Source organism: Microtus oregoni, unplaced genomic scaffold (assembly GCF_018167655.1).
Source record: "Microtus oregoni isolate MIOR12 unplaced genomic scaffold, Mior012 000013F_ref0000133, whole genome shotgun sequence".
NCBI lineage: Eukaryota > Metazoa > Chordata > Mammalia > Rodentia > Cricetidae > Microtus > Microtus oregoni.
This window is the reverse complement of record NW_024543072.1, coordinates 36,389,678-36,416,792: the sequence shown is the minus strand read 5'-3', so window position 1 is coordinate 36,416,792 and position 27,115 is coordinate 36,389,678. Positions and strand designations below refer to the sequence as shown.

The window sequence follows — 27,115 nt, the reverse complement described above, 5'->3', positions numbered from 1 at the left end:
AGCTTTTTCATATCTGCACTCTAAATGACATGAAATGAAAGCTCACCATATCAAAACATCTGTAATATAGCTACACTAAAGTACAGAAGATTTCAAATGCTATTACCAACAAGAAAGTTTTAAAACCAACAATCTAAGTTTCTATCTTAAGATATTAGAGGATAACAAATAAAATCTAAACTAACAAGTTGAAGTATTAATAATAATAGTGGAAGTAGATAGAATAGGCTATAACTAAGTAATAAAATAGTCAAATCAAAGATTTGTTCTTTGAAAAGATGGGTAACATTATTGTCTATGTTACTCTTTAATTCAACTTTTACTGGATCCCTCAGCCAAAGCAAGAAGTGTAAATCAAAAGCATAGAGTTGTGAAGAAAAGAGGGGTCGTTGTTTGTTTTTCTGTTTGATATATGTGAAAAAAAATTGCACACAGTATGATTCTATGTGTAGAAGATTTCAAAGAACTAACAAAATCTATGAGAGCTGAACAAGCTTATTAAAATTACAGATTACAAAAATAAGAACAAGATACAAATATAACTCAAAGTCCTATACGCTTTGGGTATGCAATTGTGCTTCCCAACACAACTTATAATGATGAAATGTGTTCCCATGTGTTAAACTCCTCCAGATGAGCGCTATTAGCCACGTGAAATCAGGTGCCCAATGCACAGCAATGGGATGGAGAAACTAATCTTGAAATTCTATGTATATTAACTAATTTAAATTTCAATAGCTTCATGTGGATAGAGGATAACAGATAGGATTATAGGAACTATAGATTTAATTATTCCAAAGAAAACTCAGTAAACTTTTTTTGTAGAAAATGAAAAACTGATTAAAATTTCAGATGGAAGTATAGTACGTCTATTATAAGCAATAATATATGTGTGTGCATATATATAAGATCTGTCTCAAGCCTTGCAATGAAACTTCAGTAATCACGACAGTGGGATTCACAGGAACAGCCACACAGACAAATGGAACAAAGCAGTGAATCATTATAGAGGCAGATTCACCAATAAATATCAAACATATAATACACAAAGGAGCATATACATACATGAGTGACTTTGGACAAAGATATCCATGTCATTCGATGGGAAGGGGATAATCTGTTTAATATGAATGATCCCAGAACTGAGTCTCCAACCTTTCACTGCGCGCATGCACACACACACACACACACACACACACACACGCACGCACGCACTCACGCACACAAAGGATCACAGACCCAAGTTTAAGCTAAAACTATAAAACTTCTAGAGGAAAAGCAAAGAAGAAAAATATCTGTAAACTTAGAGAAGATTCAAGAAATTAAAACGTGTTCTTCCAGGGCTAGGTTATAAAACTGCAAGCTATAGAGCAAGAGAACATATTCAAATGTGTAATGAAAGATTTCCATCAAAATGCATTTCAAAAACCTTCTAACTTAATTCTAAGAAGTCGACGTTTTAATTTAAAAACAGACAAAGGAGTTAGGAGTGTAGCTCAGGGAGAGAGAACTTGCTTAGAAACTGTATGTTTTATTGCCAGCATGGAATAAGGAAGTAGGCAAAGGAGAGAAACAAGGAAGTAGGCAAAAGACTCAAATAGACATTTCATTAAAAAGTAAATACAAATGACTAAAAATGACACAAAATGATTCTCAGCATTGCAGGTCAGAGAAAGGCAAGGCAGAACCACCACCGGGGCATTCAAATGATAGCAAGGGAAACTAGCAAGGTCAAATGTCAGCCAGCATATGGGATGTGCAACCTCTAACTGGCTATCCGTGTAGCGGGATATTTTTCAGATGTTCATGTACATTCATATATGAATCCCTTTCTTTTCCCAGGAAAAATAACATACATGAACTTAGAAACGCTGTACATTAATATTTGTACAGCTTTACTTATGAGCATCCCAAACCATAAATAGACTAAATCTGTATTGACAGGCAAGTGAATCAGCAAAACACACTGCACACACAGGGAAATACAACTCAGCAACTCAGAAACATGAACAGCAGAAGCCTGTAGCAGTAGGAAAGGCTCTCAAGAGAAAGTCAGATGTAAGGAGTGTTGATGTACAACCCCACTTCAGTGAAACTCTGGAAAGACAGATCTAATTTACAAGGACAGAGAGCCGTTTCTGTGGTTTCCTAGGGCCAAGAGTGAGGTGTGCTGGTCAAGGCTGATGTTAGCACAAGGAAACCTTTGTGGCTATACCTCCCTGTGTGAGACTCTGGTGCAGTAGCCTCAATTAACCCCAATGAATTGAGAAGAAGAGAGAACAGGGGTGATAGAGGTATTACATTTGTATCAAAGGAACAAAGAAATAAAACAGATTTAAGAGCTAAGTCTAGGAGAAATCTCCGGGCACCAATGTTTATGTATAGAAGTAACTAGAAGCAGATAGTCAAGAAACAAAGAATCTGCTAAAAAAAAAAAAAAAATCTTTGAAACTTCAAACTGCATTTAATTCTGCAAGTTTGTATGAGAAGTAGGCAGGTATTAAAAACTGCATTTCTCCCATGAAGGACAAGAGCCACCATTTCTACTTCAGCTACATCATAAAGGAAAATGAGCAAGGAAGAGACTCTGGGAGATTTTTTTTTCAGTGCCCAAGTTCACACAGCTAGTGAGTGGGAGAGCCAAAATTCAAACTCTGGCAGCAGGGCTCCTCAGTTTGTGCCGGTGGCCACTGGCTATGCTTTCCTATGTAATTATTGTGTTGGTATGGTTCACTAGTGTAAATTCTGATTAAGGCAAAGTTTCCTGGGAACATGTCTGCTATTTCAGCAGAACAGCATGTGCTTTTGCTCCAGCACACTGCTGCTTCCTGGTCTTGCCTCCCTGTGAATCCCTTCACTGTCCTACCAGAATTATCTTTACTGCCGCCACCTGACCCCAGCACACCCCGTTCTGGTCTAACCAACTCTCACTTCCTTCTGGCCTTCACACAGCCCAAGTTCTCTCCTTTGTGCATCACAGGAGGCAGCGTGGTCTCCCAATGCCATGAATCTCTGGACTGAGAAAAGAACTGGTGTTGAACCATTATTCAGTGTTTCCTCAGCCAAAATCTTCCTAATGCACAGACAAACACAGCTTAGTGCTGAACATCATCTGGGCATGGCAACTGCTAGTCCTCCTCCTTGCTGCCATCCACCAAATACCTCCATAGTCAACATCAACACACACACGTGCGCGCACGTGCGCGCGCGCACACACACTCGTTTGCTGAGGGTTTTAGCATCCTAATCATCCTCACCACCCTCAGTTCCAGCACTACCCAGGCAGGGCTTATATGTGAAGATGATGATGTAAACAGTTCTCTGGCTGTTTCATTCTTTGGGGTCCCCCACTCCTCCCACTCACTATTTCATCTGCATGCCCTTTAGACAGTTTCCCCTCCACAACCACATCCTACATGAGTATAACCTGAAATTGTCTTACCAGGACATCAAAAGGGCTAACAGTCTACTATCTAACCGCAGTTCTTGTGCTCTTTATAGAACTGTGTTGTTGCTGTCTGCTGTCATCCAGAATCTCAGCCCTGAAATACTTCATTTCCCTAAAACTTATCTTTATTCAGCCTCAACTCCCTTGGTTTTTTCCAAAGACTTATAGTCCTTCTCTTAAACTACTTTTAGAATATCCTCAGTTCCTTTACCTGCGTTATCATCCTTCTAACCAATCTCGTAAAATTCCTACCCCCAAAGTTACCCAAATATTTCCCCTCAACCCTCCTGCTCCTGAGTATCTCAGGAACTGTTGAAGTTGGGTGCAAATGGTTTCACCCTTCCACAGTGGCTGTTCAACATAGTTCTTTTCAGATGCCTACACTCCCTCCCTCTTCCACCCTCTGGACCCATCCTCAACCCCAATGCAGAGCTTATAGCCTTTCCAGAAATCTACACTAAGGGTTTGGGGTCTATCTGTACTCATACTCCCTTACTTCATTCAACTCTGTGGGGGCGGGGAGGAGTTTTACTATTCAGAGTATACAGCAAGCACTCAAAAAATGTTGGAAAGATAGAAAAGCATGAGCAAGATGAGAGGGAGAGAAGGAGGGAGGGTGGGAAGAATGGAGGGAGGGAAGGAGAGAGGGAGGGAGGAGAAGAAGGAGATCTAGAAAAGCAGGCCAAGAAAATTCCGACGTTATAGACAGAAGAGTTAGAGGGTTTCATTTGGTTAGTGGATCGGTTTTGGTCATATTTTATTTACACTGCTAAATAAATTTTATTTACACTACATGGATTGATTTTGCTTGTCTATTTAAGGGATGGCGGGCAGAATGTTTTCAAAATAACATTTGAAAGAGTTTCTGTATTAATAGCAACATTAAAAACATATGATCTATCAGAATCTAAGAGTCAGACATAATTACACAGGTAACTATTAGCTCGCTCGCTCGCTCGCTTTCAGTGTCTCTCGTTCTCTCTGTCTCTGTCTTTCTCTGCTGTGTGTCTACGAGTGTGAGTGTGAATGTGTGTGTGAGCGTGTGTTTGCAGTTCTAGTGGTCGCACTATGGCTTCAGACAAGCTAAGCATGCACTCTCACTAAGCAATGACCCCAGCTCTCTTTTAACTTCTTCTGTGTTTTTCTTTTCGTTGTCGTTTTTCAATAAGGTCTCCCTGAGCAGCTCCAGCTGGCCTTAAGTTCATTCTGTCACCCAGGCAGGTCTTGAACTTATGATCCTCCTGCCTGAACCTCCAATCAGTTGGCCTTACTTACCTGTACAAGCAGGCCCAGTTTGAGTTGTATTTTTTATTTGAATTTTGAAAAAGGAAAGCCCCGAAAGCACAATTATTCTGTAATACTAAGATCACCTCCGTTGTTTTCAGTTTGCAGAGTAGAGTAGCACATCCACACATTACTGTAAAGAAAAACTCTGAGAAAATATTCACGTGGCTAATTTGCAGTTAAATCATCAGAAAAAGGGAGGAATAGGTTTTTAAGCTTTTATCCTTTCAGTCTTTTCCCGCATTAAGTTTCTCCATCCTGACTCCACAGAGCAGCTAACATGTCTTTACAGTGACCCCCAGTGGTGACGGAGTGAATGTGTTGTTAGTGACCTGCATCTTCCTGGTCTTCCCCAGGGGCTGATGTGAGTCCACGTTAGCAGCACAATTACCCCCCCCCCCTCTCTCTCTCAAACTCCAGGCATATTCATGTCTTATAACCACAGCCATCTTATTTCATCAACCAAAATAAAATATGTACAAAATATACATTATTTAATTTTTTTCTGATGAAAACTTTACTATGGTATGTCTTAGCCTGCTTTTGTTGTGGTAAAACACTGACCAAAAGTAATTTTGAGGAGAAAGGGTTTATTCCACTTTAAGATTACAGTCTATCATCAAGAGAAGCCAGGGCAAGGAATTCAAGACAGGAACTTGAGACACAAACCGTAGAGGAATGAACGCTGCTTACAGGCTTGTTCCTGGGCTCAAGTAGAGTGTTGTTTCTTAGAGAGCCCAGGTCTACCTGTCTAGATTTGGTACTCGCTTGTTACAGTGGGCTGGGTTCGTGTGTGTGTGTGTGTGTGTGTGTGTGTGTGTGTGTGTGTGTATGTGTGTGTGTGTGTGTGTGCGCCACATACATAACTTGAACTCCTAGAGCTGGGTTCCAGGCAATTGTGAGCTTCCTGACATAAGGGCTATGGTTCAAACTTAGAAGCCCATTTAAAAAATAAAACAAGTCTGCCCCAGCCATGCAACTGTCAGCCACACTCAGAGGTACTAGTTTGGTCCTATGCTTGTTCCTTCCCAGTCCAGCTGGAGTTGGTGAGCTCCCATTAGCTCAGGTAGACTGTTTCAGTGGGTGAACCCATCATAGTCTTGACCTCTTTGCTCATATTCTCATTCCTTCCACTCTTCAACTGGACTTTGGGAACTCAGTCCAGTGCCTCTGGTGCTGGTCTCTGTTTCTGTCTTCATCAGTTCCTGGAGGAATGTTCTATGGTGATATTTAAGGTATTCATCAGTCTGACTACAGGTCAAGGCCAGTTCAGGCACCTTCTCCTCTATTGCTTTGGATCATAGCTGGGGTCACCCTTTCGAATTCCTGGGAATTTCTCTAGTGTCAGGTTTTTTGCTAGCCCCATAATGGTTCCCTCAATCAAAATATCTCTTTCCTTGCCCTCATCTCTGTCCTTCCTCCATCTCAATTATCTCGTTCCCTCAAGTTCTCCTTGCCCCTCCCACTTTTCTCTTCTCTTCCCCTTCTACCCTCCCTTCTCCCCCCACCACTATATACTCCCAATTTTGTCAGGTGATCTTGTCTATTTTGACTTTCCAGGTGAATCTACATATGTTTTTCTTAGGAAAAAAAATAATAAAATAAAATAGGGTAATATGTACACAAGTGCTTTTTTTTTAAAAGATTCTCCCCACCTTTTATCATTTTTTTGAGACAGGGTTTATCTGAGTAGCCCTGCCTGTCCTGTTACTTGTTCTGTAGACCATGCTGACCTCAGACTCAGAGATCTGCCTGCTCTGAATGCTAGGATTAAAGTGGGCCCTCCTACATGACTTCACAATGAAGAAAATGTCCCACAGACATGGCTGCGGGCCAATCTGATGGAGGCAGTTCCTCAGTTGAGGCCCTCTCTGCTTGAGTGTGCCAGGTTGACAAGGAAGACTAGCCATCACATACACAGCTCTAAATAATATCCAAATTACTTTTTTTGTTGTTTCTTCACCTTTATCCTCATTTAACCATTGCATGTGTGTGTTTGCGTGTGTCATAGTAAGCAAGTGGAGGGTCGGAAGACAGCTTTTGAGAGCTGCTTTTCTCATTTCTTCTTGCATTTGAGAAACACCAGTTGGGCCATCTTGCTGGTCTTAAGTTGCTTTTTCAGAGGCTGAGATGAACGTTCTTCACCGCTCTTAGCCATGCCTGTTTATGCCAGAGATGATTTAACTCTTTGCAAATGAGCTGACTGATAACATCAGATTTAACAAATTTATCTGAATTGCAAAAGCATAAAACACAAATAAGATGAAAAGTTTGCAAAATTAAATACCTGCAATGTAAAGTTACAGCATGCATTAAAATGTCACATGACTGACTTTGGAGTCTAACAATAATATAATCCATCTACTTCCTGTGAAAGTTCACTGAGAATGTTAAGACCTGATGCTTTTTTGGCCCTTGATGTCTGTAGAGTAAACACCCGATTTTTTCCCTTGTTCAAGCCTAGTCAATTCTGAATGTAAAAGGATGAATAAATAATTGAACAGAAGTGATCTGAACAATCCTTCTAAAGCCACAAGTCTTTGGATTTTAGTCAATATTCTTAGCACTTTATTCGTCTGTGAAAGAAAAAAACTGACTTTATAGTTTTCAGTCATGTTAGAAATAAGCTTGATAGAGACAGAGACCCACATTGGAGCACCGGACAGAAATCTCAAGGTCCAAATCAGGAGCAGAAGGAGATGGAGCACGAGCAAGGAACTCAGGACCACGAGGGGTGCACCCACACACTGAGACAATGGGGATGTTCTATCGGGAACTCACCAAGGCCAGCTGGCCTAGGTCTGAAAAAGCATGGGATAAATCCGGACTAGCTGAACATAGCGGACAATGAGGAATACTGAGAATTCAAGAACAATCGCAGTGGGTTTTCGATCCTACTGCACGTACTGGCTTTGTGGGAGCCTAGGCAGTTTGGATGCTCACCTTATGAGACCTGGATAGAGGTGGGCGGTCCTTGGGCTTCCCACAGGTCAGGGAACCCTGATTGCTCTTCGAGCAGATGAGGGAGGGGAACTTGATCGGGGGAGGGGGAGGGAAATGGGAAGCGGTTGCGGGGAGGAGGCAGAAATCCTTAATAAATAAATAAATTTAAAAAAAAAAGATTGCAAACCAAGGGCTGGAGAGATGGCTCAGAGGTTAAGAGCACTGGCTGCTGTTCCAGAGGCCCTGAGTTCAATTCCCAGCAACCATATGGTGGCTCACAACCATCTGTAATTTGATCTGGCTCCCTCTTCTGGCCTGCAGACTGAACACTGTGTAATAATAAATAAATATTAAAAAAAAGAAAGAAGCTTGAAAGTGAAATATTAAAATGAAAATATGCTACATACATTATTTCTCCTTACAAAGCAATACATACTCATATCTATTAATTTAATATCTGTTATTAACTGGTATCTATAGGGAAAGAGGGAGGGGGAGGGAGGAAGAAGGAGACAGATAAGAGCCTTCTTCCATAAACTAAGCAAAACTAGCCTTACTTGAGCTAAGTAAGGTTAATTCTTATCCAATTCACAAATTATCTCAAGAGAAAATGACTCCGTCTTTGCCAGCCAGAGACCTAACATTCTTCAAGGGCTGATTTTGTATTCCAGGAAAATGCGTATCCATGCTCTATTCAGAGATGAAATTCACTTGCTTGAGAGATAAATCGCCATGAAAGGAGTTTCCAGACCCATCTACCTCCCGATAAGACCTTTAAACAGCCCTCTATGGAGATGACAAGCTTGCTAGGTAACGCTAAAATACTGCTGTGCTCCAAAGGAAAAAAGGGACAGCAACACTCTTCCTGAGTAATGAACTTGTGTTCAAGTAATAAATCAGTACCACCACAAGACGTGGTGTCTCTTCATGATGAATTGCCCCACTTAAGACCTGTAAGACACAGATGACCACCGTGAACAGAAGCACGCCCTGAAAAGAAGGGCAAACATAGTGTCACTATCCACAAGCATTAAAACCTATCGAGAGAGGTGGGCGCTAGGCCGGCATAAAGAAACTCAGTGTGATGTTCAAAGTCATCTCCCTACTCATCAGTCTTTGAGTCCCCTTTATCTGTATCCTTATATCTCCTTTCATAGTGATAAGGTGGAAAAACGATACAATCTCCTGTAACCAGCACTTGCACAGTGACAGTGTATCTCATCCCCACTTCCCTAAATCAAGCATTTACCTGGACTATTTATCCTGTCTTTATCTTCTCTGCATTTAAGCTGTCACTGTCTCTCTTGTCAATCATTCCCATCATCAACACGTAAGGATGTTGTAACATCTCCCATCTTCGAAAATGTCCTCTTAAACTCTCACCAGCATTGCTGCTGCACTCTTCCTCCTGTCCACGGAAAACTTAAAAATGCTCACTGTGGTCCCTGTCTCTACTTCCTCATGCTTAACATTTGTTGGACCCTAAGGATGTTTTCTTACCAAACACTTCTTGTCAAGGTCACCAAGGACTTTAATGTGCCAAATGCAAAGACCAATCCTCCAATCCCAACTCCATTAGTGGAGAACCTAAAATTCTAATTTATATTCCGAGACTAGAGATAACGATGATGCAAGACCATTTCACAGTTCCGATCTTTCTGTTTACCACTGAATTCTCTAAACCTATCGATGGAAGAAAATAGAAAACAAGGAAGACCTCTCACACATGGGATCAGATCCACAGCACTCTGGGCAGTTTAGATCCAAGGTTGAACATAGACTGTGAAGACCTGACCAAAAAAGAGAAGCAAAGGAATATGGTACCCTCCTTTTTATGTCTTTCGGGTGAATTTACACCACTTCATTGGGTCATAAAAGAAATGCCACTACCTACTGCTATTAGCTGCCACGTTCTACTTCTGGCTGTGTTATTGGGCTTCCTCACAGTTTCTGAGATGTAGACCTGGTTGGCCCACCTACCATATCACTCTCCTTAACCTCACTAAAAAAACAGACACATCCTTCTCAAAGATCTCTTTGTCTCAGCTTCTAGAATACAATGCCTACTCGGCTCTCCACCACTTCTCCATGACTTCTATTTATCTCCTGTTGCTAGAGGTCTTCCGGGCTACTTCTCTGGGTCCTCTTTTTTCCTGTATACATTCATGTCGTAAATGATCACATCTGCAAGCTCAAGACTTTAGATATTGCCTGAAGGCCCCCTTGGGCCTGCTGTAACAAATGGGTGGCTTACAACAGCGGAAATCTGTTGTCCTGAAATTCTGGAAAATTCAAGTCAAAACTCAAGATGCCAGCTCTGCCACATTCCCATTAAAGCCTTGGGTCTCTAGGGAAGAATTTTTCTTTGTCTTCTTCTGACTACTTATGACTTCAGTCATCCTTTTGCTGTGGCGACTTAACTCCATCTCCATAGGGCCCTCTTCCCTGTCTCTCTGTGTCTCAAATAGCCTTCTTATGTCTATAAGGATACAAGGGCCTACCCTAAACCCAAGATTGCCTCAGGATCCTTAATTATACCCAAAATATGCAGACTACTTACCATATTTCTTTTTCAGATGTATCTGTTTTGAACAAGATAGTGCAGGTATTTATAATTAACTTCTCAACATAAACTTTCTAACTATATATTTGAAGATCCTTCAGTCATACTTTGATGAAAATGGCCTTTCTGTGTCAAATGGTGTTAATTTAGTATAAAGTAAAACTGTCTAAAATAGACTATCTCTCCAAAGAAAAAGTGTATAATTTTATGCCTTGGTGGATATAATTCTAGTTCAGATATCCTTGAGTAAGAAAGAGTCCCTTGCAGCCTAAATAAGTCAACATTTTTAGTTAGCCAAGAGCAAATTTTTACAAAAGATATATATGGCATGACCACTTACACAGCCAAGCAAATCAACCCTGAGGGCCAACAGGCAAACAGATGTCACAGCTAGACTGCCCTCACCATGGAACCCAGAGGCTTCTGCATGCAAAGCTTCTGGCTACTGTGAGTGTGCAGAATGAACGGTGTCCGTTGGAATGCTGGCATCAATACCCCTGCAAAGGCCATGTTTCCTGAAGCACTAATTAAGAACATTGCCAAAAATGCCAAAATCAAGTTTTTCAAAGCTGGGTAATTAAAGGCAGGCTTGCAATGATCTAAAGGACATTTATCCCAGAATAAACAGATGAATCTTAATATTTAAAAAAAAAAAAAAACTCTGCTCTGGTGCCATTTTCAGTCCCCTGCTTTCCATTCATCTTGAAAACCAAGACCTCCATGAGCAGGGTAAAAATTGGCATCTTGGTGAGCCTGGACAAGGCAGATGTGGCAAGAAGTAACAAAAATACAATTCCAAAACAATTGTTATTATTTAACCTGTAGAACAGTTCTCTAAAATTTGATATTCCTGTAGTTTTTCCTGATTTAACCTGACTTGGAGCCTACCTGGTGTGGAAGGCCTCTATCCCCAGGGAGTGTTTGTCAAAAACAATCAGTGGTAATTATTTAACATGGTAGCTGCTTCAGGCAGTAGAACAAGTGGGGCAAAGAAGCACATAACCAAAAACTCACAGTTTGGGCTAAGGGGGTTCAAAAGGCCCTTTTTAAATGTCTATACAAAGCATAATCAGGACAGAAATAAGAAAGCCCTGGATTTCACCTATCTGGGCTCTGTATTCGCAGGAAGTGAAGGAAAAGGGGTGGGGCTGCAAACTTGGAGCTCTGGTGCCATATACAGGGAGGCCTCTGGCAAATGCCAGGACATAGGCTGATATAAGGCAACTGCTGTAGGATCATTAGACATCTGTGAAAGAAACTGAGCGGCCCTGGCGCGGCTGCATACAGCAGAGAGTGCTGGTTCAGAAAAGTACTAATCAAACAAGGAACATCTGCAATGAAAATCTTGGGGCACAGAAGGGCTGGAATCTGCCCCCAGTGCTGCCCAATTACATTATTCAAACATCTCATCCTCTACAACAAAAATACATGAAGAAATTATGACTCATACACATGAAAATAACCAGCTAATAGAAATTATCCCAGAAGACATCCAGACATTAATATTAACGAAGACTACTTTAAATTCAAAGGACAAATGGAATCATATTTGGAGAGCTAACAGAAATGTGATAAGGTGTTTTGCCAAATATTACTAGAGGGGGGGAGCTGGGAGTTGAACCCAAGGCCTAATGTATGCTGGTCGAGTTCTCTGCTACTGATCTAAGCCTCCAGCAGAATGTGTGGACAGGGCACAATGACAGGGGTACTGCAAAGCCAATATTAAAAGGATGTGTTTGTACTTCATTCTTTAGGAGGTAATTTATGTGCAAACACTAATAGTGGTTTGTTTGCTAAAAGTTAATCATCATCCTAGATATCATCCAAATGACTGGCTAAGGAGAAATGCAAGACTCAGTGAACTTGGTGTCTGTGACTCGCCATCACTATCCCATCACCTCCCACTACCACCACCTACACCAGGCTAAGTTGGGAGATGAAATAGAGCGAAGAGCCAGCAGGATGAAGAGCAGAGGCAAGCGTGAGCGGCCCCCTGACCAGAGGGGTGGGACTAAACTTTGGACTTTCCGTGAGTCCTCTGTCTATATGACCTGCTATCTAAAGGTCAGATAGAAGACAGATATTCTAGATGATAATCCATTGCCTTTTCAGATTTCTGGCTCTCTGAAAACAAAACCAAAAGCACAAATTAAAAATTCAATTCCTGGTTTTTGCCTATGTGATAGGTAGTGGGGCCACTTAAGAGGAATCAAATAGAAACTCTGATTATCAAAATTCTGAATAATTGTAGTAAAAATTATCACAGAGATTAAATAGCAAATGTGAATAGACTAAAGAATCACCAAACATGAATATAGGTCACTTGAGACTTTTCTTCCCAGTCTGAGAGAAAGAATGGAGAAAGATAGAGGGTCAGAGATCCATGGGCATTCTCAAACACATCACCAACAGATGTGTAACGTTAGGGAGTCTCAAAAGTGAAGGAAAAGGTGCAGGGAATAATTGAAGAAATGTCTAAGGGATTTCTAGAAGTTAATGGAAAATATATATTTACACATCCAAGAGGCTCAGAAAACTTCAAGCAAATCCACTAACATCCATAACTATACACATAAAATCAATCTGTGTCTTAGTTAGGGTTACTAACATTGTGATGAAACACCATGACCAAAGGCAAGTTAGGGAGAAAAGGGCTTTATTTGGCTTATGCGTCCACGTCACTATTCATCATCAAAGGAAGTCAGGCAGGAATTCAAATAGGGCAGGAACAGGAAGGCAGGAGCTGATGCAGAGGCCATGGAGGAGTACTGCTTACTGGCTTGCTCAGCCTGTTTTCTTACAGAATCCAGGACCACCATCCTAGGGGTGGCACCACCTACAATGGGTTGGGTCTTCCCTGTTACTAATTAAGAAAACGCCCTACTGTCTTGCCTACAAACACAACCTATGGAAGCAAATTCTTTTTTTTTTTTTTTTTGAAAAAGGCATTTAAGCCGGGCGGTGGTGGCGCACGCCTTTAATCCCAGCACTTGGGAGGCAGAGGCAGGTGGATCTCTGGGAGTTCGAGGCCAGTCCGGTCTACAAGAGCTAGTTCCGGGACAGGCACCAAAGCTACAGAGAAACCCTGTCTTGAAAAACAAAAACAAAAAACAAAAAAACAAAAAAAAAAGGCATTTAATTATAAAATTTCTTTAAATAAAAAAGCAATGGCACAAATCACCATGGCATTACGGAAGCATCCATCCACAGGCTGCTCTTGTAATTACACGCTGAACATTTCGTTGTTCTCATTAATGGCACTTTCCTTCCTAATTAGAACTTCTAAGAACGTGCAGCATCCCATGAAGAGCTATGAACAGTGCCGTCAACACGTTGGTGTCCCGTCTATGTGTGCCACCTTTTATCGATAACACTCTACTCTTAAAACATGGCGAACTTTGCTCTTATTTCATTTCTCTTATTCACAGCAGAGATCCATGCTTTGGCACAGTGTGGTCTGTGCACAAAAAGTCCTGGGAATAACACTTTCCATGACATCTTCACAAAAGGACTCAGATTAGGTAAAATATGAAAACAGCAAAAAAAATGGTTCACAGCAATGATCATCACACACAGAAGACTCATTCTGAGGGGAGGAGAGAGGGCAGGAAGTAACATTTTACACTGTATTCTCCAGTTGTCCCAGTTAACTGAGGTTTCTTCCTTTCAATTGTACCATGCTGACATTAAACTAGTCAGCGCCACCTATCAGAGATGAAGAGAGTTTCATAAAAGTAGCGAAAATAACATATCTACTGCATTTATTGACTCTTAGAAGAAGCACAGCTGAGTTTTGACTGCAGAATTAGGGATAAATCACAGTTATGGAATAATAAAAAAGTCAACTGAGAATGCTCTGTCAAATTTAAAAAGTGAGACACTCCCAAATGAACAAAGAGTGAATCTCTTACTAGAAGACCCTCCACAGTACATTCTAGTCCTTAGGGAAGATACTAACTCAAATCCTCATAGCTAAATAAATGGAAAGGATAACTACTAGTTGGATAGCCAATATAAGTTTGTTTCGTTGCTTATTTATAATGTTTGATTCCATATCTTACTTGAAAGACACCTATAAAGGAACAGTTATATATTTATTTTGGTAGGTGTGTAATTTACAGCATCTGAAGTGCCTAGAAAAGACTAGTATTGCTATCAAAAATCAGCAGAGTTCAGTGTACAGTTAAAATTAAGGTGACATCGATTCAAACAAAGTTGCCATAATTTAGTGTTAAGAGCATTCTAAGAGAAATCACTCAGAAAATAACTTCAAAATCAGGAAAGTGAATGACAAGAAACTGAAGTGATACACTGGGATCTGGGGTATGACACAAAGAAAACATTATCAGAGCATCAGAGACATAGGATAAAGCATAAAAAGACAAAATAACAGACATAGATTCAAAGCTATAAGTCATGATACTGAATTTAAATAAATTAAGCACTCCAGTCAAAAGGCAAACATTAACAAAATTGATTTTATTACTCCCCTAAGGCTCATGGATCATCCAGAAAGAATGTAAGGGTTGGTAGACAGGCAGAAGTGTTTGACAATGCCTTCTTCTAAGCAAAGCACAGCCATGGCAACTCTTCCTCTTAGCTTCAAATATATTGAGCATATGGCCTACCTTAGACCATCTCAAGAGAAAATATCAATTCTAGCAGCTCAAAAATTCTACCAACAAAAACAGCCCAAGTCACAGCCCGGTTGCTGCACATCAGGCTTACTAACCACCAGATTCCAATCCTGCACATGTTCGGTGTTCCACTCTCGTCAGTGAACAAGAAATAGAAAGCCATCATGGATTTGACAGAGGTCACTAGTATCCAAGACAGAGACCAAGGCAGCCAGGAAATACTGCACTCTGAGATTAATTGCATTATAAAAAAAGAATCTGAAAAGTTCTAATTAAGATTCTTAATCAGTGTACTCATGAAACCAAGAGCAGGATGCTATCTGTAAAATATAAAAATAACATTCATAAAATAAGAAAGTGCTCTTCGAACTTCAAAAATTTTAGCATAAATGAAAAATTAGAGGTTAGAATCTAGATGCTAAATCATGCAAATATGTAAAACCAAAGATACTGAGAAGTGGATGTTAAAAGAGAAACAGTTCGGACTCTAGAGGGGTTTCCAGGTGTCCAAGGAGATGTCCCCAGCTTGTTCCTTGAGCAGCTGAGGATAGGGAACCTGAACTGGCCCTATCCTATAGCCACACTGATGAATATCTTGCATATCACCATAGAACCTTCATCTGGCGATGGATGAAGATAAAGACAGAGACCCACATTGGAGCACTGGACTGAGCTCCCAAGGTCCAAATGAGGAGCAGAAGGAGAGAAAACACGAGCAAGGAAGTCAGGGCTGCGAGCAGTGTGCCCACCCACTGCGATGGTGGGGCCGATCTAATGGGAACTCACCAAGGCCAGCTGGACTGGGACTGATGGAGCATGTGATCAAACTGGACTCTCTGAACGTGGCTGACAAGGAGGGCTGACTGAGAAGCCAAGGACAATGGCACTGGGTTTTGATTCTACTCTATGTACTGGCTTTGTGGGAACCTAATCTGTTTGGATTCTCACCTTCCTAGACCTGGATGGGGCGTGGGGGGGGGGGACCTTGGACTTTCCACAGGGCAGGGAACCCTGACTGCTCTTTGGACTGGAGAGGGAGGAGAAAGGAGGAGGGGGGAGGGGGAGAAAAATGGAAGGAGGGGAGGAGGTGAAAATTTGTAGTAATAATAATAATAAAATTTTAAAATAAGAGGAACAGTTTGAAAGGAGAGAATAAGAAATAGTAAAAAATAAAAATGAAGAGAACAAATAAATACGGGCAATTAATCATAACAAAAGCTGGAAGTACTGGAGTTGAGGACCATACACCTCCGTGCTGAGAGCGCACAGCTGAGAGGTTTTGTTTATTTCTTCACACACACACACAGACACACACAGACAGACACACACACACACAGACACACACACACAGACACACACACACACAGACACACACACACACACACACACCAAGGTATTCCAATAAGGTCTTTGAAGAAATGTTGTCATTTCTTAGCTCAGAGAAAGGGAAAATTAAAACATCATCAGAAGGAAGAGATGTTTCAGGATTCTGACATACAAATAACAAAAAAGTCCCTGATTTTATAATTTATATCAAATAAATACAGACTGGATAATGTATGTTTGTTTTTTAAACTTTTCCTATTTTCAAAAAATAGTAAACAAAAGACAATAGAAAGTATTTTTATTGTGACATTTGAGTAACTCCTATAATAACTAAGTAAATGGAATTCTGCTAGTGCAGAAATTTATTTTATTAACCTTTAAAACTAAGCACTCAATGAGGTTTGAAAGTGTCTATGTTCTTGGATTTCATTTAAAGACGTTTTTAATCATGTGGCATTTGGCTGTAGTCCCTAATTATTCCTCTTTCAGCACCTGAAATATAAAATATTTACCAACATTGACTTTGTTGAATTTTATGATATTAAGTCATTAGAGTTTGGGCTACCTATAAACACGGCCAAAGCTCTTGCCACCTTGCAATGATTCTTTCTCATCATAATGGCCACACACTCACCTTGAGGATCAACTTCTTTAGCTAGCTTCAGTGCATCCGAGTTGGCAAGATCGGTGTTGGCTGGGGTGACAGCCAAGACCAGACAGTTTTCCCTCGTGATGAACTGCATGATCATATCTCTGATCTGATGCTCAATATCTGGGGGCTGGTCTCCCACGGGTACTTTCGTTATTCCAGGTAAGTCGATAAGCGTTAGATTTAACACTGCGTGGGGAAGAATGGGAGAGTCTTATAGATACCTTCAGTCCAAAACATACCCACAAGGTTGTCTAAAGACACCCAGGTGACTGCATCATCTGCCACTCAGCTCAGCTTTCCGTGCTGCGTATGTGAATGACTCCGTCACAAGTGAGGAGAAGGAAAAGCATTGAATACGAAAAGGGGTTGCTCGTTTTCTCTATTTTTACATGATTGAGCTAAGCCAAATGATCATCTTAACATAATCTGGAAGGCATTGATTTACATGCCTAGCAGTTTGCTGAGAGAGCTGCCATCCCTCACTGTCATAACGAAGCAGCTATAATTAAAACACCGAACAATACATGCATATGCTGTCTGCCTGTCTTGTGCATCGCCTTCAAGTGGTACAAAAATTCTCAGGGTAACAGTTGCCCTTCCCCTTCAGAAGCATCAGATGTTATTTGCAGAAGATTAGCCACTTAGCCTACGGGAAAGATGTGAGCCATTTGTGGAGCTTCGGGTGGAGTAAGCGGGCTGTACCAGCAGTCAGTGGCAAGGTGCTTCCAATCCAACCCAACTACTATCTCCTAGATGAGGGTGGCAAGTCCCTACGGGAATTTATGATGACTGTCTAGGGATAAAAATCACACTTGGATCTTCAGGAGTAAAATTAATAGAAATAGAAAATGGCTACAGGGAGATCAATAAGGAAGGATTCAACCACATACCTCTAAAATTTTTTGGCAAAGACTAGAGACAATAATAATAATAATAATAATAATAATAATAATAATAATAATAATGTAAGTTTTTATGTGCCCACCTTCTGATTTTTGAAAGTTTAGAAATTTTTAAAAGGCATTTTTCTCAGTTCCCAAGTCAATTTGATGTTATCAGCCCCTCCTGCAGCTCTCTAAATAGTCTTAGCTCTTTGAATTGTACCAGAGGTTCCAAGACCCAAACAGCCCAGAGGCCCAAACTGTTTGCATGTTCTATAATGAATGGGAATTTTTCTAGGGAAAATTTTTTGAGGAGAATATTCAAATTTAAACATTATACTTACCGTGTGGAGAGTAGACTCGTAGGTTGATGGGTATAGGGGAAATACCCTTATTCATTCCTGTCACTCGGTCTGTTTCTGCTTCAATCTCATGGCGAACTTCATCAAAATCTGTAAATTTTTTTCCTTTGCAATGCAGAAACTCAGCATATTCTAAAAAAAAACAAAAAACAAAGAAATTCATACACTTATGTTAGGATTACATCAAGGAACCAATATCTTATTTAAGAATAAATCAAATTACCAATGTTGTTCCTCAGATATCAAAACAACTTAGCAATTCTAATACTGATGATTCTCTAAAAATATCAAATTTTTTATGTTTCAGATAAGAATTAAGTTCTAGAAATGTCTTTAAGCCAACAAGCCTACCAAATGATTTTTTAAAACTGGGGCTACTCAAATGATAAAACAAACAAAAAAAAGGTACCCCGGTATTAAAGACTATAGGTCTGGGGTATGCACACACCCACCTACTAACACTGCACTCTTCTTTTTCAGCATCACCATCTCGTTAAGATGGAACGCTCTGCCATGCAAGCACATCTTCAGAAGCTAGGGAACTTGGAAAGAGTATTTGCTTAACTCTTTTTAAATGCAGGGTTTTAGATTTAGCAACAAACTATTCAAAATATCATATAAACTTGCATAAGTAGAAATTTTCTCAAGAAAAAAAGAGATAAAGTATTAGATCAAAACTATTTGCCTGCATTTAAAAATTACTATATAGGCAGAAGAAAGAATCTTAAAATAACTATAAAAATAACAAAAAAGTGGAGAAATTGTTTGGTTAATTGGTTGATTGGCATTTTGTCTTTGTTTCTGTATTTATTTATTTATTTATTTATTTATTTATGTATTGAGGCAATGTCTGGCTATATAGTCCCGGCTGGTCTGGAATTTGCTATGTAGCCCAGACTGGTCTCAAACTACTGCCTTGGCCTCCTAAGTACTCGAGTTAGAAGAGGCATACCACTACCTCCTAGCTGCTACACTATTAAATTAGATGCCCACTTCTAGAGATATCTATGAAAACAAAACTTTACAGTAGTCATACTAGCAAACAATTTTTGGCAGACATTTTGATTTCTCCAAACTGAAGAACTGCTCCATCAAACATACGGTAAGGATGAGCACCTTGGTCCCAATGGATAGTGAGGCAAGGACCAGCAGTCTTTCCAAATTCCTAGCCAAAGATATTGAAAATTCACCCAAGAAAATCAGCCACAGCCAAGGGATGTATTGTTTTAGAGCACGGCTCCTCTTCATCAGCACCTTAGCGTTGATTTGAGGAGCACAGATTACACCACCAAGTTAACACAGGCTTGGTGGAGGAGGTGTTGTCCACACTCTAAATGCTAGGACATGCAGAGATGGAGAAGTGGGAAAGGGCTGAAGGTGGAGTAGAAACAGAGAACTTAAGAGTGGGAAGAATTTCATGCCATACAGGAAAAAGAAAGAAATCTGAATCTTAATTATCACCAAACCCCTGGTAGAAATTTCTGCTTGGACCCATTTACTGATGGCGAACTAAATATTTGACCTCTTATTTGAGGGTTGAAAAATCAATTTTAATAGGAAAAATAACTCTTTATGCTGACAGAATATCAACTTCCTTATCTTATTCCATTGCTTCCACCATTGCCTTCTAGTGCTGCATAAACAATGGTCTAGCAAACGAAAAGACCAGGAATTAATCTGAGTGTCCACATTCGGAGGTCACCGCCTTCCTGAGAATCCCGTCACCTGCCCTTGCTTCTCTGACCACGGCTCCAGTCTTCTGCCAGCAGACAAGCATCTTCTAGCTCCACCCAGCAATGGGAATGAAAAGGACATGGACTCCTGAAGCGGACTGGAGTTCTGCTTCAAGGCACCAATGTTCTGAAATGACCTAGCTTTCCAAACGTTTAAGTGACAGTCACAGACTAGCAGAATTGCTGTCTTTCCTATCAAGATACACAGACACAGTTTCTTCCTTCTTCTTAGGTTCTCCATACAACAAACAGTGCCATTCTTTGCAATATACTGAGCAAACTTTGGTGGCCCATTCTTTTGATGCTGCTGTAAACACAATATTAGTTCATCAGACTTCAGGGGTCTGCCCTAGAGAGATCACTTCAATATCTGGCCTGTTTTTCCTATAGTTTTACTCTACCACCTACCTTTGGTTTCATAATATAATCCACCAGAAGATGGGTCCTTCATTTTATTATCCATTTAACTAGCCAGAATGTGAGGGTTCAAAAGTAAGTATAAGGCCAATGTACAGGAAAAAAAGTAATCAGATCAAAAGAATAAAAAAATTAATATTAGAAAGGGCTCAGGATTTAGCTCAGTGATGTGTACGGATGTTGAGCAAGGCAGGGCCCTGAATTTGATCCCCAAACACAGTGGAGAAGTGGGAAGGAAGTGAATTAAAAAGAAATACAACTGCTTATTTCCAGGTGAATATGGTCCACTGAAGATGGACCCGAGGACTGGCAGCTATCTCAATTACTACTGTCAAAAAGTTCATAGCTTCTCTGATGTGGCCACATTTTCACCTGTTAATAAACTTGAGCAGGATAACTGGTCACATGCAGAGAATAAATGGCTGGATGAGTGTTTGGCCCTAAATGGGAAAACTATCTCACACCTGTAAGACCGAGGGCATGTCACAGAAATCAGGGAGGAAAGTCCATAAGAGCTGGAGGCCTGGGAAGTTCTTAAAAAGCACTGTCTTCCATGGAGGAAATCCAGAGAATCGTTAGGTCATATTTTGAAAACCTGTTCTCCACAAAATTGGAAAATTTAAAAAAAAAATGGAGAATTTTCTGGATAAATAACACTTATTAAAATTAAATCAAGACCAGTTAAGCAAATTAAATAGACCTATAACTGCTAAAGAAATATAAACAGTCATCAAAAGTCTCCCAAACAAAAGAAAGCCCAGGACCAGATGGTTTCATCACAAAATTCTAAAAGACTTTCAAAGAAAAACTAATACCAATACTCCTCAAATTATTCCACACAATGGAAACAGAAAGAACATTGCCAACATCTTTTTATGAGGCTACAATTACCCTGATACCCAAACCACACAAAGACATTACTAAGAAAGACAATTACAGACCAATCTCTCTCATGAACATTGATGCAAAAATGCTCAATAAAATACTGGCAAACTGAATCCAAGAACAGATCAGAAAGTCATCCACCATGACCAGAAGGCTTTACCCCAGAGATACAGGGATGATTCAACATATGAAAGTCTGTCAATATAAAAACAAACTGAAGAAAAAAAACCACATGATTATCTCATTAGATGCTGAAAAAGTCTTCGACAAAACACAGCATCCCTTCATGATAAGGGTCTTGAAGAGAGCAGGGATAGAAGGAACATACCTAAACATAATAAAGGCAATATACAACAAGCCAACAGCCAATGTCAAACTAAATGGAGAGAACTCAAAGCAATCTCACTGAAACCAGGAGCAAGACAAGTTTGTCCACTCTCTCCATATTTATTCAATATAGTTCTTGAGGTTCCATGTAGAGCAATAAGACAACAAAAGGAGATCAAGGGTGAAGTAATAAGAGCGGCGGGGGGCTGCGTCCCTGGCACCCCAGCCGCCTGGCTAGCTTATGCCCCAAAATAATTACACAGACACTGTATTCTTTTAAGCACTGCTTGGCCCTTTAGCTCTAGCACTTACAGGCTAATTCTCACATCCCGATCAACCCATCTCTAATAATCTGTGAGAACCGGTCTTAGCGGGAAGATTCTAGCCTAGTCCATCCTGGGTCGGAGCTTCATGCCGGGAGCGGGGCATGGCGTCTCTCTCAGGCGTCTGTTCCCGAGAGGAGAGCTGTGAGTCTCTGACCTCACTTCCTCTTCCTCCCAGCGTTCTGTTCTGTTTACTCCTCCCACCTATCCTCTAACCAATAAAATGGGCAGGGCAGTGCCTTTATTAGCCAATGACCTTCCTCCATCACAAGGGGATACAGATCGGAAAAGAAGAAGTCAGACCCTCACTATTTGCTGATGATATGATAGTTTACATAAGCAACCCCAGAACTTTCTACCAAGGAACTTCTGCAACTCATAAACACCTTCAGTAATGTAGCAGGATACAAGATTAACTCGAAAAAAAAAAAATCAGTAGCCTTCCTTTACACAGAAGATCAATGGGCTGAGAAAGAAATCAGAGAATTATCACCCTTCACAATAGCCACAAATAGCATAAAATATTTTGGAGTAACTCTAACCAAACAAATGGAAGACTTGTATGACAAGAACTTTATATCTTTGAAGAAAGAAATTGAAGAAAACACCAGGAAATGGAAAGATCTCCCATGCTCTTGGGTAGGTAGAATTAGCATAGTAAAAAATGGCAATCTTATCAAAAAGTAATATACAAATTCAATACAATGCCCATCAAAATTTCAGCAAAATTCTTTCCAGACCTCGAAAAAACAATACTCAACTTCATATGAAAATGCAAAAAATCCAGGGCAGCCAAAACAATCCTCTACAATATAGGAACTTCTGGAGGCATCACAGTCCCTGACTTCAAACCCTACTACAGAGCTACAGTACCAAAAACAGCCTGGTATTGGCATAAAAACAGATAGAATGATTAATGGAACCAAATTGAAAACTCTGTTATTAATCCACACACCTACAAACACCTGATTTTTGACAAAGAAACAAAAATATAAAGTAGAAAAAAGAAAGCATATTCAACAAATGGTGCTGGCATAACTGGATATCAACATGTAGAAGAATGCAAATAGATCCATATCTATCTTCATGCACAAAACTCAAGCCCAAATGGATCAAAGACCTCCACATAAAGCCAACCACACTGAACCTCATAGAAGAGAAAGTGGGAAGTACACGTGAACACACTGGCGAAGGAGAGTACTTCCTAAATATAACCCCAATAGCACAGACACTGAGAACAACAATTAATAAATGGGATTTCCTGAAACTGAAAAGCTTCTGTAAATCAAAGGACATGGTCAACAAGACAAAACAGCAGCCTACAGAATGGGAAAAGATCTTCACCAACCCCACATAAGACAAAGGACTGATCTCCAAAATATATAGAACTCAAGAAATTGGACATCAAAAGAACAAATAATCCAATACAAAATGGGATACAGACCTAAACAAAGAACTCTCAACAGAGGAATTTAAAGTGACTGAAAGACACCTAAGGAAATCTCAACATCCTTAGCCATCAGAGAAATGCAAATCAAAACAACTCTGAGATTCTATCTTACACCTATAAAACTGTCCAAGATCAAAAACAATGATGACAACTTATGCTCGAGAGGATGTGGGGTAAAAGGGAACACTTCTGCATTGCTGGTGGGAGTGCCAACTGGTACAGATCCTTTGGATATCAGTATGGCAATTTCTCAGAAAATTAGGAAACAACCTACCTCAAGACCCAGCAATACCACTTTTGGGTATATATCCAAAGGATGCTCAATCATACCACAAGGCCATGTATTCAACTGTGTTCATAGCAGCATTGTTTGTCATAGCCAGAACCTGAAAACAACCTAGGTGCCCCTTGACTGAAGAATGGATAAGGAAAATGTGGTACTACACAATGGAGAAAAAATTTAATGACATCTTGAAATTTTCAGGCAAATGGACGGATCTAGAAAATATTATATTGAGTGAGGTAACCCAGACCCAGAAAGACAATTACAAAATTATTCACTCATAAGTGACTTTTAGACATAAAGCTAAGAAAATGCAGCCTTCAATTAACAATCTCAGAGAACCTAGACAACAATGAGGACCCTAAGAGAGATATACATGGATCTAAGCTTCACGGGAAGTAGAAAAAGAGAAGATCTTCTAAGTAAATTGGGAGCATGGGGACCATGGGAGCGGGTAGAAGGTGAGGGGGAGGAAGGGAGGGAAAAAAAATAAAAGCAGGCTTGTCCATTCACACACATACATGCACACACACACACACACACACACACACAGACCCAAAAACCACCTATTTCCTGTTACTTTATACCACAATAAATTTTAAGTAAATAAAAATGATTTGAAAAGCACTGTCTTCTGGCTATGACATGGCTGATGGAATCATGAAACACAGCAGAACGCTGACTGCACCAGACCTGCGTGTGGAAGTAGAGCGTAAGAACACAGGGGTTGGTTGAGAAGAAGCGTGTCCTTCGGTGTTTGCGGGGACAAAGAAAGCAAAAAGGATCGAGTATGTTTATAATACATGATGAACTGTGTCAGATTGTCAGTGTTAAATTAATAAGAATGCAATGATAAAATGTGAGGAGCACAAACGGGGGTTTCCATTGTTGCCACTAGATGGCACCTACTTACTGTCTCTGCAGGGACCTAACTGATGTCCTTCAAGAAGATTGCCAAGCCGATGAGATTTTCGATTAGATTTAAATTAGCTCCTGGACTCCTGAAGACACTTTTATCATGGAACTTAGAGAGTCTACACGTGCAGAATCATCGGAAACCACTGCGTCCCACAAATGGATTTGGGAATGTCTTTATTTAGTTAATTATTTGGCAAATCTTCATCAAAATCTACTTGAAGAAACTAGGGCTTAATAGAGGACAAGAAAAGTCTCGTGGCTCACAGGTTAATATTTAATTAAGTTCCAAAGTAGCAATGTGTGCATGCCAAATGATAAGGGTGGTAGAGACAATAAAATGGCAGGGGCGCCAGAGAATGTGGGACATTTTGGAGTAGTGTTCATTTGAGTAAGGCTTCTTTGATATGATAAAGCATGCTGGCTTGCTGAGGTATGAGAAGGCCAATAGGGCTGGAGATAGGGACAGGCTTGGATGATGAAGAGCCATTTTATGGACTTTTATTTTCACCCCAGTGACATGGTAGACTACAGAGGGCACGGTTAGAAAGAAAACACAAGGCATTTGAAATGCTTATTAACACTGCCTGCCGTGGTATGGACAGACAATGGGGAGCCAGAGGAAGCGGATGCTAGAATAATCCAAGTCATAGCTGAAGGGGCTTGAAGCAGAGGCGCCAAAGTGAGGTATTAAGAAATGGTTGAATTCTAATATACTTAGAAGGAAAAAGAAATAGGATCTGATCTGCTAATGGGTTTACAAGCAGGGCTGCGGGAAGAGGTGGCAACAATAGCTTCATGGGATTCAACCTCAGAAATCAGAATAATTCTGAAGTAGAAGAGACTGAGAGAAGGGGGTTGTGACAGGATGCGGGAGGAGGCGGGAGGCAGGAGTTTGGGTGGAGACTTACTGAGTTGCACACCCACCCCAGCACAGGAACACCCGCTCCAGCCAAGTGTCAGTTCTGTTTAATGTGTGTCGACTCTGCAAACTTTCCAGAAGATGGCGGTCAAGTGCTTGCAGGGGGAAAGGGAGGGAGGCCTTTTCTAATTAGCACGAAAATGCCTCTGGGCTTCATTCCTGGAGTCTTCCATGCAGGGAGAAGTCTGAGCTGGATAAATATACATATACATATATATTAGGAACTCGTTACATTGGGAAAGCCCTGAGAGAGCAAAGGCTCAGCACACTGGGCCCAGGTGTGGTAATCAGGAAACGAGACGGTGAGGTGAGAGAAAACTGGAGAGGTGAGCTCAAGTCCCGGAAGGAGAACTTCCTGAAGGAAGTAGACTTTGCACTCAGCCCTTCAAGAAGTTGGAAAGTGAGAGAAAGGGATGGATGGAGGAAACAGGATTACAGAAAACTGAGAAGCCAGAACACAGAGACGATGATCAGCTAAGCTTCTAAGGAGTTGTGTGGTAAAAGAGTGGCCTGGCAGGACGGCTGGGGCAGAAGGTGAAATCAGGAGAGCTCTTTGTAACACAAGCAAACTGACAGCGTGTAATTCAGCCTTACAGGAAAGGTGAGGGGGTGAGCATGAGAAGAGACAGGTGCTGAAGCCGCCGAGACAAGCGGAGGACAGAGGGAAAAACACAAGCCCATCAGCATATCTGTGGTGGAGCAGGCAGGAAACAGGAGAGGTTGGAGTGAAGGTGTTGGATGTGTGGCACCCACTTGTGACCGGAAGAGCTTGTTCTGCTTGCCTGAAGTCAACGACTTTAAAAACATTCCTGGGGTCAGCAATAAGGGTCAGTGCCACCAAGGCTGACAACCAGAATATGACCCTGGAATTCACATGGTAGAAGGAAAGCACCTACTCCCACAAATTATCCTCTGACCTACACACACACACACACACACACACACACACAAATAAATGTATTTTCTTTTTAATGGACTAGAGAGATGGCTCAGTGGTTAAGAACACACGTTGCTCTTGCAGAGAACCAGGGTTCACCTCCCAGCTTACACATGGCAACTCAATTATCTGTGACTATAGTCCCGAGGGATTCAGTGCCCCTTTCTGGCCTTAACAGTCATTGGTGTTGCACATACATACATACAGACAAAACCCTCATAGACATAGAATAAAAATAAATCTTAAAAATTAAATAAACTAAATTATGTCTACATATATTTTCATTGGTTATTATTTGTACATATATTATTTCTACAATATAAATTACAGATAGAGGGGAGAGAGAGAGAGAGAGAGAGAGAGAGAGAGAGAACATACCAGCCAGCCATAGAAGGATTCTAAAAGGATTTAAGGTTTTTTTTAAAAAAAAAAAAAAAATTACCATAGCAAGAATGTCAATTTGTATTTAACCTGACCTATAGCAATCTCTGGGCTCAGATCTGCCTAGCATTCTAGGTGCTTACAACACACTTAATTTTCCTGTGGAGCCAAACCTTGCAAGATGGGAAAGAATTGATGCTTTACAGTTTGGAATATTCAGTTAAAACTAGCAGGCCTGAGTTGTCAGAGAGAAGCTGTCTATAATCCATCTTCTACTTCAGTCAGAGACTCACAGGTCGACATCCCTTCGCATACCCCATGGTGAGGGTTGTCAGACACACTTCGCACCTTCTTATTAGAAAAACCATGGTTCCCATGACTGCAGTTCATAGCCATGGGCTGAGTTCACCTAGCAGCAACTCCGGTTGCTCGGTCTGTTAAGGGAT

The 27,115-nt window shown here is 40.7% G+C and overlaps 1 protein-coding gene across 7 annotated transcripts in view; it reads right to left on the bottom strand.

The window, feature by feature from the left end:
* The window catches only part of Dnm3 (dynamin 3), a 467,024-nt gene that overhangs the window by 325,920 nt on the left and 113,989 nt on the right, over window positions 1-27,115 (bottom strand). For all 7 annotated transcript variants that reach the window (XM_041662394.1, XM_041662390.1, XM_041662391.1 and 4 more), the window contains exons 3-4: window positions 18,079-18,228; window positions 16,836-17,039 (exon numbers count right to left, since the gene is read on the bottom strand). In XM_041662394.1, coding sequence (XP_041518328.1) covers window positions 16,836-17,039; window positions 18,079-18,228 — 354 coding nt within the window. The remainder of the gene's footprint in view (window positions 1-16,835; window positions 17,040-18,078; window positions 18,229-27,115) is intronic.